The sequence below is a fragment of the Anticarsia gemmatalis genome, chromosome 9 (assembly GCF_050436995.1).
Source record: "Anticarsia gemmatalis isolate Benzon Research Colony breed Stoneville strain chromosome 9, ilAntGemm2 primary, whole genome shotgun sequence".
Taxonomy (NCBI): Eukaryota; Metazoa; Arthropoda; class Insecta; order Lepidoptera; family Erebidae; genus Anticarsia; species Anticarsia gemmatalis.
In genome coordinates, this window is record NC_134753.1 from 11,157,292 (window position 1) to 11,171,917 (window position 14,626).

Genomic DNA, 14,626 nt, shown 5'->3' on the forward strand with positions numbered 1-14,626 from the left:
ATAATAATTTTATTTAATAGCAACAAAAAATAATGTGTCAAAGAGAACACAAATGTCATCTGGTTTGCCAAACCAAATGAATTTTATTTTGTAGCGGGTGGCATTTTGTGTCCGCCTTCATTGTATTATTTTTAGAGATAAGTAGTATTGTTTACATACAATAAATAAAATATATACGTAAAGGACCATCTGTTACTTTATTGCGTATTTCCTACAGCCTCTTGTACTGATAAACTTAGTTTTAAGGCCCTACTTGTCGCTATAGAATGTTTTGGATATAATAATGTTCTACTGATACTACTAAACTGTACGAATAAGTATCTACCATGGCAAACTCCGTGAACATATCAATAGAGGCTCCGATAGAGAACCAAATTCAGGAAATAACATACGATGGACAAGAGATATATCAGGCGTAAGTATGCCATATAAAACCTGTAACCTTATAGACAAAACTTTAAAAAGTAACTAGTTTAACTAATTACAAAGTATATAAGTTTATTCCTAATTCATAGAAGGTTAAATTTACGTTTTTCAGGCCTCTGTCTATGTCAGAGAATCTGGCGCGATTAGCCCAGAAAATAGACTTTTCAAAGACTGACGATGACTTCTGCAACATCAAGAAGGAGGGGGAGAGTAGCTCTGACTCCAAGTCGGAGGATGAGAGCAAGGAGCCAGGGTATCAGTCCAGTTTGTGGCCATGGGATTCTGTGAGAAATAAACTCAGAAATGCCTTGACTGAAGTCTGTGTACTGGCTGATGTACTGAGTATTGCAAAGGAGAAAAGATACATGGTAAGAAAACTCAAAAATTAAAACTAAATAAGTCTTGTAATGTTGTGCAAAGAAACATGACAGTCTTTTCTAATATTATTAAAGATTAAATGTATTAGAAAGCATATTGAAATGATTCATGCCATTTATATAGTAACTCATGTCTGACAAACCATAGAACATGTATGTTACCTTGTAAGATCATTTTGGCGATATGTTCATCAACTTCTTTAATCTAACATTCTACATCAATTTCTAAAATATATTACTTTTTCAGGTCTTAGATCCTGTTCAACCAGAACAGCAAGAAAGTAGACCTATGGTGCAAGTGTATGGCAGGAAGAAGGCCCTAGGAGCAGCTGCAGCAGTTCTCCTCGCTGGAGTGGAACGTCTCCGTGCCAGTGAGACTATGAGGATGACTCGCAACATGCCCGACTTCCACATAGACTTGCTACGATTGAGACAGAACTGGAGATTGAAGAAAGTATCTAATACTATTGTTGGAGATTTGAGTTACAGAACTGCTGGCTCCAAATTTAGCCAGACTGGAGTTTTTGAGGTAAATCTCTTTAATTAAAAATACTGTGCGATTATATATTCAAATTAGTTTAGCTTATTAATGTCCCACTGCTGGGCAAGGGACTCCTCCCAGAATGTATGTAGGGACCTTGACTCCACCACTCTGGCCAAGTGAAGGTTGAGGACTTTGCATAACTTCAAGAACTGTCAGGCATGCATAGTTGCATCACAATGTTTTCCTTCCCAACAAGTGATAATTATTTTTAAGACACACATCATTTCAAAAAGATGTTATTTAATATTTATGTTTACATTACAAGCAGTTTTAATCAGTTTATAAGCACCACGATAACAGAATTATTTATTTTGACATCTACAATATTTGAAATGAAATATTAAAACCTTAATTAACATTGCACAGTGAATTGCATTATTAATTGCCAAGTCAGTTAGGGAAAATAAATCTCTTCTATTTTCATAAGTACTTATGTAGTTTTTTACATGTTGTATATAATTTTGCAGGTGACCAAAGCTCCTGAAGAGCAGATAGCGCAAGCAATGAATGCTGCTGGACCTGTGCCTTCCGCACTACGCGTCACTGTACCGCCGGAACTACAGGGTGTCGCCTTCATATCCGTTCTTTGTCAGAAAGGTATACATTACCACAATATACTCTTGCCTTAAAAGGAATTACAATCCATTATATGTAGTGCTATTTCTAAAATATTATTTGCATTTTAAAACACATGGAGATAGTAATTATTTAATGCATAAAATTAGGCACACTATGCATAAAATTGTGTTACATTACATTATAAAGAAGAGTATGATGTAAATAAGAATTGTGTAATGTACTCAAGTAATATAAAAGTAACCCTTGAATATTCTTATTTCCGACTCTATTATTAAACAACTAGCTGACCCGCGCAACTTCGCTTGCGTCACATAAGAGAGAATGGGTCAAAATTTTCCATGTTTTTGTAACACTTTTTACTGTTACCTACTCTGCTCCTATTGGTTATTGGTTCCTATTGGTCCCACGCTACGGCGTGATGATATAAAATATGCTTTTTTTTCATGAAAAATATTCTCAAAATTATTTATATCTCTTAGTATAACGAAGTCGCGCTAAGGCATATCCGCCATTAAAACAGTTGCCATGGCAACGGAATTTTGTTGATTCAATGTCATTATAATGTTGATTATTCGCGACTTCGTTGAATTTTTTGAATTTTCCCGGGAAATGCGTCATTTTCCCGGGGTAAAAAGTAGCCTATGTCCTTTCTCGGGTATCAAAATATCTCCATACCAAATTTCATGCAAATTGGTTCAGTAGTTTAGACGTGATTGAGTAGCAGACAGACAGACAGACAGACAGACAGACAGACAGAGTTACTTTCGCATTTATAATATTAGTATGGATAAAACCAATAAAATAACACCTAAAACAATATATTTTTAATTTTGGACAAAAAGAAACATAGTTTTCATATCATTGTGTTAATTAAGTTATACACTTTTAACAGAACAAGAAGACGTAGTAACAGCAACTCTAAGTTCCGCCGCGATCAACTGTCCGGGCACTCTCCCGGGCGACGGCGCGGAGCTACACTGGCAACAGAAACTAGAGGCGGCGCAAAACGTACTGTTCTGTAAGGAACTGTTCGCGAGGCTGGCTGCGGAAGCCGTGCAGCTAGACGCGTCTATACCACATATGGTGGTCGGCAACCAGATTATGGCCACCGTGAGTACGGTTATTGAAACTGTTTCTAATTAATAGATAATAAGTAGTATTAAATTTTACAAATTGGTAGCCTGCCGCCGCGTCGGTCTGTCTCAATGTGATATACTCAATAATTGTTGTATAGATTTTATCAGTTTTAACATTCAGAGAAGCTTCATGACAGTTTGGCTGCTATGGCTTGCTACACACATGATCGGTTCAGCACTTATCGGTCTAGCTGGGCGGCAAAACCGTAATATGTGTAGATGAAACCGATCGGTACAAGCCGAACAAGTGATTCGAGTCGGTTTTGTTGTTCGATAAATATTGTTGAACCGAATATTTGTGTAGCAAGCCTTACTTAGTGTGTGTTCGCTGAAGTATGATTGAATTTCATTGCTAATGTATACAAAGTGATAAATAAAATGTATTTTGTTCTCAGGTGTTACCAGGCATACAACTACTGATTGGACTTTGTCACAATAATGGTCAAAATAACAATAATGCCAATCCAGAAGGAGTTAAGGTAAAAATCTTTAAGCGAGTTTTAAAAATCTTTATTAGTTTGAAAAGCAAACTTCAGTTAAATTTATTTTGTTACTAGCCGGAGAGTGCTTCAGGGAAGTCGGATCACGACCACGTGCTAGAACATTCGTTACATCAACTGCTTCGAGCTGTGCATCACGCAAATACTCATCACCCGTTCCCACACCCCGCCACTGGACCACTTGGACCTTCGAAGCGACGCTGTTTGGCAGGTAATCCATATTTTAAAGCTATTTATGCTAAGACATAAATATTATGATGTTTCGACTTAGAAAGGGATCAGTACTGTATCTCCTTGGATGTTGGATATTTCTCGTATAAATTTCTACAATTTTTTACTACACACTCATACATTATTCTGGCACTACCAGTCGATCGCGCATAATCTAGTGTCGGAATATGGCATTACACTGTTGTAAGGTAGGCAAAAAATAAAAGGAAGACTATGTCATAGTAAAAGTTTGCGTCACTTCATCTATTCATTTCTTGGAAATTTACTTAGCAGGGTACACCAATCCTTCCTCAAATATATAATCAAAATATTTTATAGCAATAACCGAGATTGTATTGTCCAGGACCAATGGCAGCGGACCGCTACGAACTGCTCGACATGAGTAAAGAGCAGTCCCTATTAGAGCAGATCATACAACAAGCACAACACTTCTTTATGCGTCGACGTAGCGAATATGTACTGGACACTATTGCTAAAGAGGTAAATTATTATGAATTATGTTATTATTATTCCTAAATATAATATAGAGAACGTAAGTCAATGATTTTACCTGATAATAATAATAAATTATTCACATCTTTAATGTAAACCTCAACACGCATGGCCGGCGTGGTGGACTCAACGTTTAAACCCTCTCTGATTATCATGGGAGGAGATCCTTGCCCAGCAATGGGACATTAGTGGGTTAAATTTATACTGCAATTTAATATGTTTCTGCCTACCAAGAAGGCGTGATTTTATGTATCATGTTACGCTTTCAAGCAAAGACTACAAAATGGATTTTGGTATTAGACATTATTGGTGTGGTTTGCTTTGCCCGATTTCAGAGAAAAGCACTGAATGTTAGCAAGAACAATAATGCTGTGGACATCAAATGACTAAGTAACTAAGTTATGCTAGACTGTTAACAGTGCATCATAATAATATTTGTCCAGGGCGGGAATCGAATCAACAACATTTGAAGCGGTATCGCGTCAGAGACCTCGGAATCAAATTAATTTGTATTTTACCTACAATAAAAAATCTTTTGTAGTTTTCATAAAATAGGCCATACAGTGACAACAAAGCTAGCTAGTCACTATTCTAAAATCACAATCGTAAATGTAGGTATTCTCGTAATTGGGGTAGATATTTTAAAATTAATCATGAATAATTCAGCTTTGTAATAGCTAAAGAAATTTTGGAATCAGTCCAGTAGTTTACGATTTTACTCATTACACATGAATGCTTTTTATTTAACCCAGGCACACTATTTTTATTATTGGGAAATGGGGTGACTCTGGTCACTAACTTTGGTTAGGCATTATATTTTATTGATGTTTATTTACGTTTATGTTTCCTGTGAATGGACCAATAAAGAGTGTAGAGATTGTAGTTAGTGGGGATTGTTTAGTATCTGCCTACCTCTATAGGGACTGGGCACATAATTAATTATCATAAATTTTTGGTAAGTATGTGTCTCATAAAAAGGAAGGTCTTTGGTTTATGTTTAATCGAGAATCTTCAGCTATCTCCATGCAAAATTTAATTAAAATCAGATTAGTGGTTTAGACGTCAAAGCGTAACACAAAAAGACAGAGAATCAAAGAAAACAGACTTTAGCAGTTATAATGTTACTATTAAATGGAAGTATGCATGTTATTGGTTAGAAGACTGGGGTTGTTCTGTGGTTGTGGTGGTTGGGGATGTTTGGTTTACGTACAACGTTAGTCTAGCTGCTATTGAGAATGTTCTAGAAATAATAACAAAACTACAGGATCCTGGGTATCATCAAAGATTGCGCTCTATCGGACAGGCAGGCGTTATCGTGTCAAATAAATTATTTAAAAATGAATTGTTTGTTATTTTAATAAACCCTATTTTCTGCTAAATGCTATTTTGCCCGATTTTGTACGCTTATGAAGTAATCATGTAATTTTCTTTGATTATTTTAATGTATTCTTTTGTTGTTGCAGGTCAAAGATCCATTGATAGTATCTCACTGGAATGCCTTGAACAGTCCTACACAATCGTGTGTTAAAATTAATATTATGGCCTATGGGTAAGCAAGATATTGTACGATTCACTATTCTTTTTATAGAAAAAGATAATTTATTATGTAGAAAGCACCTTTTAAAATTCAATTAAATGTTTTTACTACAAGCTCTCAAGTGCAATATACCATTTTATAAATTTGTATAGGTATGATGCAGTATGCAGGACTTCATTAGTGGTTCACGTTGGAGAAAAGACCCTCAAGTGTATCTGCCGTGACGGCAAAGTGAGGCACTTGTCCTACGAGCTTCAAGAACTTAGAGACCTCATATACTGTCAGGTAAACAAACACCCTATGATATTCAAAGTTTAAAGTCCCAAACAATCTCACAATTGATTCGACCTCAGATACCCACTTCCACGATAAGGCGTAGATTACACTGTATAAATTACCGAAGTATGAGTTGTCCTTGAGAATAATGATTGTCAACAGAAAAAAATATAAATCACTTTGCTTCAATTAAATGCAGGAAAACGACTACTCTATTGTTAGTGAACGAGATAGCTAGTAGGTAGTTAAAATGAAAGCTAAGCTCAATTTTGTAATGTGTCCCCAAGAAACTAAATACTATTGTCACGTGTTTCACCACGAGATATTCTTTCGAAAGAATTCATTCGGAGTTTGAAAGTAGTGGGTTGTTTGAATTTTGTTTCTTCTTCTACAAGTTTTCCAATGATTTAGCGCCTCACGTCGCGGTTATCCTTTTATCATTTACAGCATGTAACAATATTACCACCCTTTGACTAAGTTAATACTTTCTTCACTAGATATACCAACATCAAATGACAGCAGTGCAGGCAGTGGGCCGATGTATGGGCTGGCAGCTGCTGGCAAGCAGTTCCCATCTTGGATCGGGTCCTGTAGAACCACTAGGGAATGCTTCGTCGTGTCTCCTCGCGTCGCCAAACGGTACGTTTTACCTTAGCTGTAAAGTGGAACTCTAACCCTGCTTGAAACATTTTAGTTAGAGTATTATTTGACTTATTTTGGAGAAGGGACTAATGCCCCTAATCAAGTCAACCAGTTTTTTATCACATTTCGTACTTAGGGTTCTGATTTAGAAAGAATCAATCAGTATATCCACTTATAATAAACCTTTAAAATGATTTAGAACTCAAGTTGTGCAGGTACAGCTAGTAATCACTTAAGCTGGTTACACAGGTTGCATGTATAAATATAGTGAGGATTGCATGTCACACTGCAATTTCACTACTTTCCAACACATTTTCCAACCACCTTTTTTGTATTATAACCATGGGTTTAAGTTGCGAGGGATACGTTTTTTTAACATCAGAAGGTCCTATTGTTCAGATACACTTGGTTTTATCTTTGGTCTTATGTTTATTCACTTCACTGATTATTTAAGTATGTTTGGACTGAACGTTTTTCTTTGTTCCAGGTGACAGAATGATAGCAATAAGATGTGAGCCATCAGTTGGAATACAAGTATTTATAGCTCAATCACCCAGGAAAGACTTCTTTGCCAGTGAACTTGTGCAAGATAAGAAGTGGGAGCATCTTGGAGGCGCCTTCAAGGAGATCAAATTGGAGAAGATGGAAGGCAAGAACTTCTTGAACAAGATGGAATTGCTCATGGCATGTCTCAGCAGCCCTTCATAAAATAATTTATTTGAATTTAGATTTAAGAATAATTTGTGATGTCATTTTATATTGACTCAATAAAAATCTGATTGAATTATATAATCATATATTTTATTAAAGAAACTTAGCAATTAGGGTGCTTAGGCAGAATGTTAAGTAATCACTGAAGGATTGTTCTTGCATTTACTTCTCGACAAATTATTTTTGACCAGAGATCAGAATTCCAAGGAACTGAAACAAAAACCTGAGTTAAAACCATACATTGATGAAGACTGACGTTTGCAAACTTCATAGTACAATGATGGCTATAATCACCTAAGCAAGGGGGGCTAACACCATATTTATATCTAACTTACACAAACATTACATTACAATAAAAATACATTGGTTGCATATCATTGTATTATCATTATAGACATTGAAATTTAACTCTACATTAGTCATTAAACACCTCAACACAAAGTTACATTGAAATTCTAATATGAAAAGATGCTATATAAAAGCCATGTTATTATTATCAAGTAATAATGAAATCGTATTACCTCTAATTCCTTGAGACATCAATGGAACTCTCCCTAGTATTAAACCCCCAGTTTTGACCAGACATTGAATTTAACACTTGGAAGGCTTCAGATTACGATAACACTAACACCTAATGATAAACTAAATACTAAATTAATATCGAGACAGAGGTGACCTAGATCTGAAGTTACCGCCGCCGGAGCCGTACTCATCGCGCTGGTTGTTGCGATTGTAGGGGCGGCCGCCGCCGTACGAGTTGAACGATCTGTTGCCGCCGCCGGGAGGTCCGCCGAAGCCGCGACCTCTGAAGTTACCTCCGCGGCCGCCTCTAAAACCGCCACCGCGGCGTGGTCCGTCACGCTTCCTGGAGATTTCTACTTTTAAGGTCGCGCCTAACATCTCGAATCCGTTCATCGCGCTACACGCATCTTCTGCCTCTTGCAAGTTTTCAAATTCTATGAATGCAAAACCCGGAGGGTTGAGTGCCACCCAAACAGAATTAAGTTTCCCATATTTGTCGAACTCTCTTTCGAGGTCTTCTTTCTTGATGCCTTCTACAAGCCCGCCGACATAGACGCGAGTGCCACCAGAACTCATGATTGTGTTGAAATCTAAAAATAAAATGAAAATAACTAAGTGACAACACAAAACGGTTAAGATCGTGGGAATGAAACTGTAAAATATAGAAGTAATCACTGCAAGCACGTACTTCGCACAAAAATAAATATATAAATACAATGAAGAAAACAAGATGTCGACACTACACAGGCATTGCCACGCCACGCCAACAATTAGTAAAAATCTTATAGTAATGAAGTAATTGTGAAAACTTACTTGTAACGTTGATAAAAAACTGATAAGGAATTAAAATGGACCTAAAATTACTTAATCTAATAACTATTTTAACTATTTCAACTATAAAATATGAAGACTCTAAAAGAGTCGACGAAATTTATGAGTGAATGAACGAGCGTTGATAATTTCCAAACGCAGTTACATTGAATGAACGAATCGGCTTTAGTCGGCTTGGAGTGAGTGTTGCAAATTAATGATACTAATCGCCTAAATCAAATAATATTCATACTAAAATTCACTTATGATGTTTTGATCATAAAATTATTATCATTATATTCACTACTATTTCATAAACTAATTTAACGTTTTTTTGAAAATAAAAATTGCACACGTGTTTTACAACAGTAATGTAAAGAATGAGTGAGTGAACCGCAGTGATTATCATTCGACCACAGATATATAACTGAGACTGAAGAAAATTCAGGCTTCGCGTAGTGACGGTGGTGGGGAGAAGGCTTCGATAGAATGAATGAATGAGTGAGGTTGATGTCCGAGGAGGGCTGGGAGGAGGAATCAACACGAAAACCGGCCAAACGACTCCGTTCAACGGTCGCGCGGTAGCGCGCATTTTCGCTTGTTTTATTTTTATTAGCCCCACCTTTGTTTCGTTATGGATTGTTTTGATTCAAATTTCCTAATTTACGTAAATATTATTTTATAATTCGAAACTTTATTTATAATAATGACTAGTGATATACTGTGACCAGTTACCTGAGTGATGTTTGGATAGGTGTAAAATAGGCTGGTGCAGGTGAGGAGCGTTAGTAAAAGTGAAATGAATATTTTTGTGTTCAGCTAGTGAATAATGGAGTGCTGTAAAGATATGGGAGTGCAGAAGAGACACAGTCAGTTCAGCGACACGAAGTATAAGTGGAGGACAGTGTTGGTATTCGTCATAACGGTTCTGTGTTGCTTTTGTGGGTGTAAAGGACAAGAGTATGTGAGTGCGGCGGACCCTTATCTCCTAAACAAGTCGTTAGGGCTTACGGAGCTACCGGGCGGCGTGTTGACTGGCGGGCGCACTGTGTGGAAACCTGACGGTAGCCCATACCTGTTGCGGGATGACCTGCTTATTGAGAGAGATGCTGAGCTCGTGGTGGAACCCGGAGTGGAAGTGCGGTTCGCTCCTATGATTGGCATCACGGTGCGCGGGAAACTAGTCGCTGTGGTAAGTAAACAATCCTACATTATTTTAAAAATTTAAAAATCATAGCTACTCAAAGTTGCTGGAGACGTGATTGCCCTTTAGTAACTGGTCGTAGTGCTAAAGCAGCGCCTGTGCGTGCTTAGCAATTATTAAGGCTTGTTAGTTAGTTGCCGTTATACACAATGTATAAGTTTTTCTGATAAATTCTGAAGTAAGCTGGTATTTATAGATATTGCTAACTGGTTTGCCAGTCTTAGTTCAGGTAGTAATTTTGAACTTAGATCAAATTAGATTCTGATTGGAGTTGTTGCCCAACGTGAATTGGTAGATATTTTTTTTCTTATTAGCGCACGTTTTTTAGGTCTTTTATTTGTATTCCCGAAAACGAGATAGAAAAAATCAAGTCTTGTTTCGGTACTGCATTCTACGCTGCTGTTTTAGCAGAAGACCCTTTGTTCATCACACCGTTTCTTTATCCTATGTTAAATAAAAGGTTAATTTTAATCGTCTTTATTTAGAGTTTAATAATTTCTATTTTAGAATTAGTCCAGCGCAATTATTGATCGTTTCATTCTTACGATAAACAAGTTTGATAAGTTTTATGATAACGGCACGTACCTAGTCGCCCTGATAAGGGCACGTATCGAGCCCATTCAACTGATATTGATTTATTCACCTGCTTGTGTGTCGAGTAAATATTTGATACTTTTATGTAACAAATTGCGAAATGAATACGCGGTATCAGCGAACACTTGAACTGAAAGCAAACACGTAACAATTTCGTGCAAAAAAAATAAACACTAAGGAGCACGTTCCATCCGGGAACTGTTATTACTGAGGTATTTTCTAAGGCACACAAGCCCTTTCAAAGTATTTTAACGAACCTTCGAGATTGTAGATTTATAGAGGTTTTGATATCAACCACTGCTGTCCATTACTACATTACTGTTCCTGGCAGACAGTTCTATAAAAAGAAAGACCCGTTGCAGGATTTCAAAGAATCTTTAACGTGTTAAGGTTGTAAAAACTGGCATTATTTCCGTATAAGAATCACGGACTATTTAAAGTCACTGAAACGTGGATGATCAAACCATCACATAAAAGCACTTAATAGTTCACCTTTTCCGTCATCCATGGGAAGGAGCAGTCTATTAGAATCTAACGATGAGCACACGTTTTTTCTAACACGCAAAAGGACAGAACCACATGACTGTGATCACGAATACGTAATGTACAAAATAGCTATCTATAAAAAGTCTTTAGAATGTTAGAAGGTATTTGAACCTTGCCTAGCATTGAAGGTAGACTATCGATTGGAGTAATTACCATTACATGCGTATTTCGTACACGCAAAGAAAAAAAGGACTTGCGTATTTGCACGAACAACTTTGTTCAAGAATGTTGCCTACCCAACAAAATAAAACCCGACGCTTGTTTGAACCGGAGTGTTTACTTGTCATATTTCAATAATTATGACAAATGAATTCAACATTCCTCAGGTGTGAACGCTAAATACTTTCTATGTTCTCTTGTTTAATTCAAAGCTTAACGCTATTCAAAACACGGATGATTCATTGAGCAAACGTTGACGAGGGACACGTGTTGACGGCAGCTGATGCTATAAAGACGCCGTACCTGACCCTCTCGACCCCGGAGATTGGGGCGACATCCTTTCGCTAATTCAATCAGCAGGACAAATCACTCCACTGACCCTCGGATGCTTAGCGATAGACAACTTCCTTTGATCCGGAGAACGGATTGTACCTGATTTCCACGACGGGATGTAAGAACGTGTTCTTTGTATGCGATATTTTATACAACTCCGACAAGAAACAAATGGATACTGTTACACTTTGCTTGGTTTAAATCCAGCATGATATTTTTCTAAGGTTCTCAAGATCTGTTTTGTAGCCGTTTGATTAATTAACCTGGCTGTAATATTTTACTTTACAACTTCTATTGTTATTGGTCTGACGTTTTTATTCAATGAGGTTTAGTGTTTTCTCAACATTATTAAGTGAACTGGCTCAGTTTTGTGGATGAGAAATTACGACTGTTTTATATTTGAACGTGTTATTATACTTTATATTCGACAGAATTTTCCGTATGATCGTAAAGTGTGTAAAGCGGTTTTGAATGACGATTTACGGGTTAACGCGCAATGGGAATTTCTCTACACATTTCATTTCACGCAACATAACATTACATTACCTTTGCTGTGCATTACGGAATGAAAGATTAAATTACGCATGTCTGATTCTCTAGAATGGAATCCGGTCTTCCATGGCAGTATGCAATTTGATGTAAGAAAAGTATCCCACGGTTATTCTTTGTGATTGTTAGAGGTATTGTATGATGGAACACTACCCAACAATAGGCTAAACTCGCAAATTAATCTCTGTACAAAATGATGTTATCTTTTCTCTCGATCATTATCATTAGTGCTTTATTATCGTCGGAGATTGAGCCTAATGAACGTTTTAAGTTGACCCATTTCACTAGATTAGGTAATTACAGTAATAGCCAGTAATTAGCCGAGTTATTGACGGGTTTAACGATATGAGCTTAATGTAAAAGTTACTGAGCTTGGGAATTTACCACAACGCTTGCTGATAAGTCCTTGCCCTACATGTAGCTACTCTGGCTTATAAGTGCAGATATTTTGTAGCAACAATCGTTAGAATAACATAATTAACATACTTAGTGCCCAACTTTGAAAGGTTAGTTGCCTTTTTGTTTAAAAAACTAAAATCGAGGAATGTAATCGTAAAGAACGCAATTACAAAATTTGCTTCGGTATTACACCACTGATGACTAACCGTCACTTTTTCTTGAAAGGTATAAACTTTCACTGCAGATTATTTTATTTTTGTTAAAAATTGCAACTGTTTTAATTCAGAAGTTTCCAAATAAGCCATTAATAATACAATGAGATATGATTGCAACAAGAACTTCCCGTCATTGTGATTTTGGTAACTTCTGCCGCCAGTTTCCTTATCTGTTCAACCGAAAAACGCCATGGTTTTTAGGGCTCATATCAAATTTGTGTCAAGTTCTATAAACAAGATAACTATCAAAGGCAATCTGTAGTATAACCGCGTTTACTAGAAACGAATAAAACAACGTGACTCTAGAAGAATTATGTTTCGTTATCGCATTCTGAGACGAAAGGAACGAAAGGTGCTCGTTGCACCTGGCTGCTAATGACCCCTTATCGTACGTATAATCCACGGTTTAAAATCAACAGTTACTTGAAGACACCTAATCGCCGCGGTTGACTGGTTACTATAACCTATTTGTTCCGAACGGTAGCCTTGAGGGTATATTATAGAACGGCGCTTGAGTTGAATCATAAGGAATGGGATTTGCATTTAATGACGCTCGCACTGGCTTTGTTTCATAGATGTCCTTTTAGTTAACATTTTACGCTTGCTCAATAGGGCGTCAATTTTAACTAGAATAGTAATAGGTGTCTTTATTATGTCATGGCTATTGCGGCTGCATAGCTGCTGTCTAGAAAAGGCAACTGCATTGTCACCTTTTAGTTTTTGCCAAGCTTCTGTGTTCAAATTAAAGAACAGGTGGAATTAAATAAAAGATAAGCTGTTAAAGGAAATGGCGTTTGTCTTTCTTATTATGACAATAGATAAGTACCTTATACGTGAGTTTCTCGTCACATGTGTCATGTATCGGATGAATCATTCGTTAAGTAGGTAGTGCCCTGGCCTTAAGTAGGAATTAGTTACGAAACGGATTGCATTTAGATGCAATTATTTCATTACATTAAAATCGCGATATTTATTCTTTGTTTCTTTGTTTTATTATTTAAGACCCGATATCTAATAACTGTAGATGATGAATAGAATATTAGATGGTTTTATAAATAAATTGCTATGTATGGGATAATAAAGGTGGCCTTAAAATTTCTGCTGTATTTTCTGCGTATTATTTTACCGTTTCATAGTATTGATCATCAGAATATAAACTCTGTGCCGTTTATCTGACTGTCCGTGACAGAAAGTGGGCAAGACGAAATTGCTGTTTTAATCAAGATTCGATTCAATGCTTATTGTATTCAGGGCATGAGATTTCTTGCCCGTTATCTTTCCCGTAAGTACTTGTACCTTGCACCCTGAAAAATACTTTATGGCTTTTTTTTGCACAGAAACAGTTTTGGTCTTCCAAATAAAAACCCGCTACTTATCAATTTCTTTGGTTTATCTTGTCCTAATATTAACAACAAAGTATTATTTATTCCACTGTGTCAATCAACTATCGCACTAATTACGATATCTTTGACATTGCCTCTGAACCGAACACTGTTGTAAATCAACCTTTCATTGCATATAATAACTTGCAGAAGATTGAGATACGAACAGTAAATCATTCTGCATCAACAGATTGCTTCTAAAGTTATATCATTTACTGATAACCCCTTTCAATTTGTTGACTTGTAACCTGAATACCCAGCTCTAATAGAATTTCTGTATAACTGCAATTGATTTCTGCACGAACAAAGCTTTTAAAATCTGATACTCAGGTTTCTTTGAAATTCAATTATCACTTGGTATATTTTTTGCACCTATTTTAGTGCTAGCTTATATCTGCTGTTGTAGCCCAACTTGGGCATCAAAGAATTTTGTATCTACTACAGTGTTAAAATTCGCTATGA

The 14,626-nt window shown here is 36.6% G+C and overlaps 3 protein-coding genes across 5 annotated transcripts in view; 2 read left to right on the forward strand and 1 right to left on the reverse strand.

The window, feature by feature from the left end:
* The first annotated feature begins 54 nt into the window (after window positions 1-54).
* Window positions 55-7,532, forward strand: MED17 (mediator complex subunit 17). The gene is made up of 12 exons (XM_076118080.1): window positions 55-415; window positions 539-794; window positions 1,051-1,332; window positions 1,815-1,944; window positions 2,819-3,036; window positions 3,458-3,541; window positions 3,620-3,773; window positions 4,137-4,273; window positions 5,749-5,834; window positions 5,975-6,107; window positions 6,596-6,737; window positions 7,228-7,532. Exons 1-12 carry the CDS (start codon window positions 327-329, stop codon window positions 7,446-7,448), a joined length of 1,932 nt encoding a protein of 643 aa, XP_075974195.1. The 5' UTR covers window positions 55-326; the 3' UTR covers window positions 7,449-7,532.
* Window positions 7,520-8,945, reverse strand: LOC142975309 (RNA-binding protein Rsf1-like). 2 transcript variants are annotated; one of them, XR_012959606.1, is made up of 3 exons: window positions 8,787-8,945; window positions 7,973-8,563; window positions 7,520-7,661 (listed from the first exon to the last, which is right to left on the reverse strand). XR_012959606.1 is itself a non-coding variant. In XM_076118081.1 (2 exons), exon 2 carries the CDS (start codon window positions 8,547-8,549, stop codon window positions 8,106-8,108), a length of 444 nt encoding a protein of 147 aa, XP_075974196.1. In that variant the 5' UTR covers window positions 8,550-8,563; window positions 8,787-8,945; the 3' UTR covers window positions 7,815-8,105. The 2 variants fall into 2 exon arrangements, 1 of the variants encoding a protein (XP_075974196.1); XM_076118081.1 differs by lacking the exon at window positions 7,520-7,661 and having other exon boundaries at window positions 7,815-8,563.
* Window positions 8,946-9,347: 402 nt separating this feature from the next.
* bark (C-type lectin domain-containing protein bark beetle) overlaps window positions 9,348-14,626 on the forward strand; it is a 31,604-nt gene continuing 26,325 nt past the window's right edge. For both annotated transcript variants that reach the window (XM_076117962.1, XM_076117964.1), the window contains exon 1: window positions 9,348-9,975. In XM_076117962.1, coding sequence (XP_075974077.1) covers window positions 9,613-9,975 — 363 coding nt within the window. In that variant the 5' untranslated portion in view covers window positions 9,348-9,612. The remainder of the gene's footprint in view (window positions 9,976-14,626) is intronic.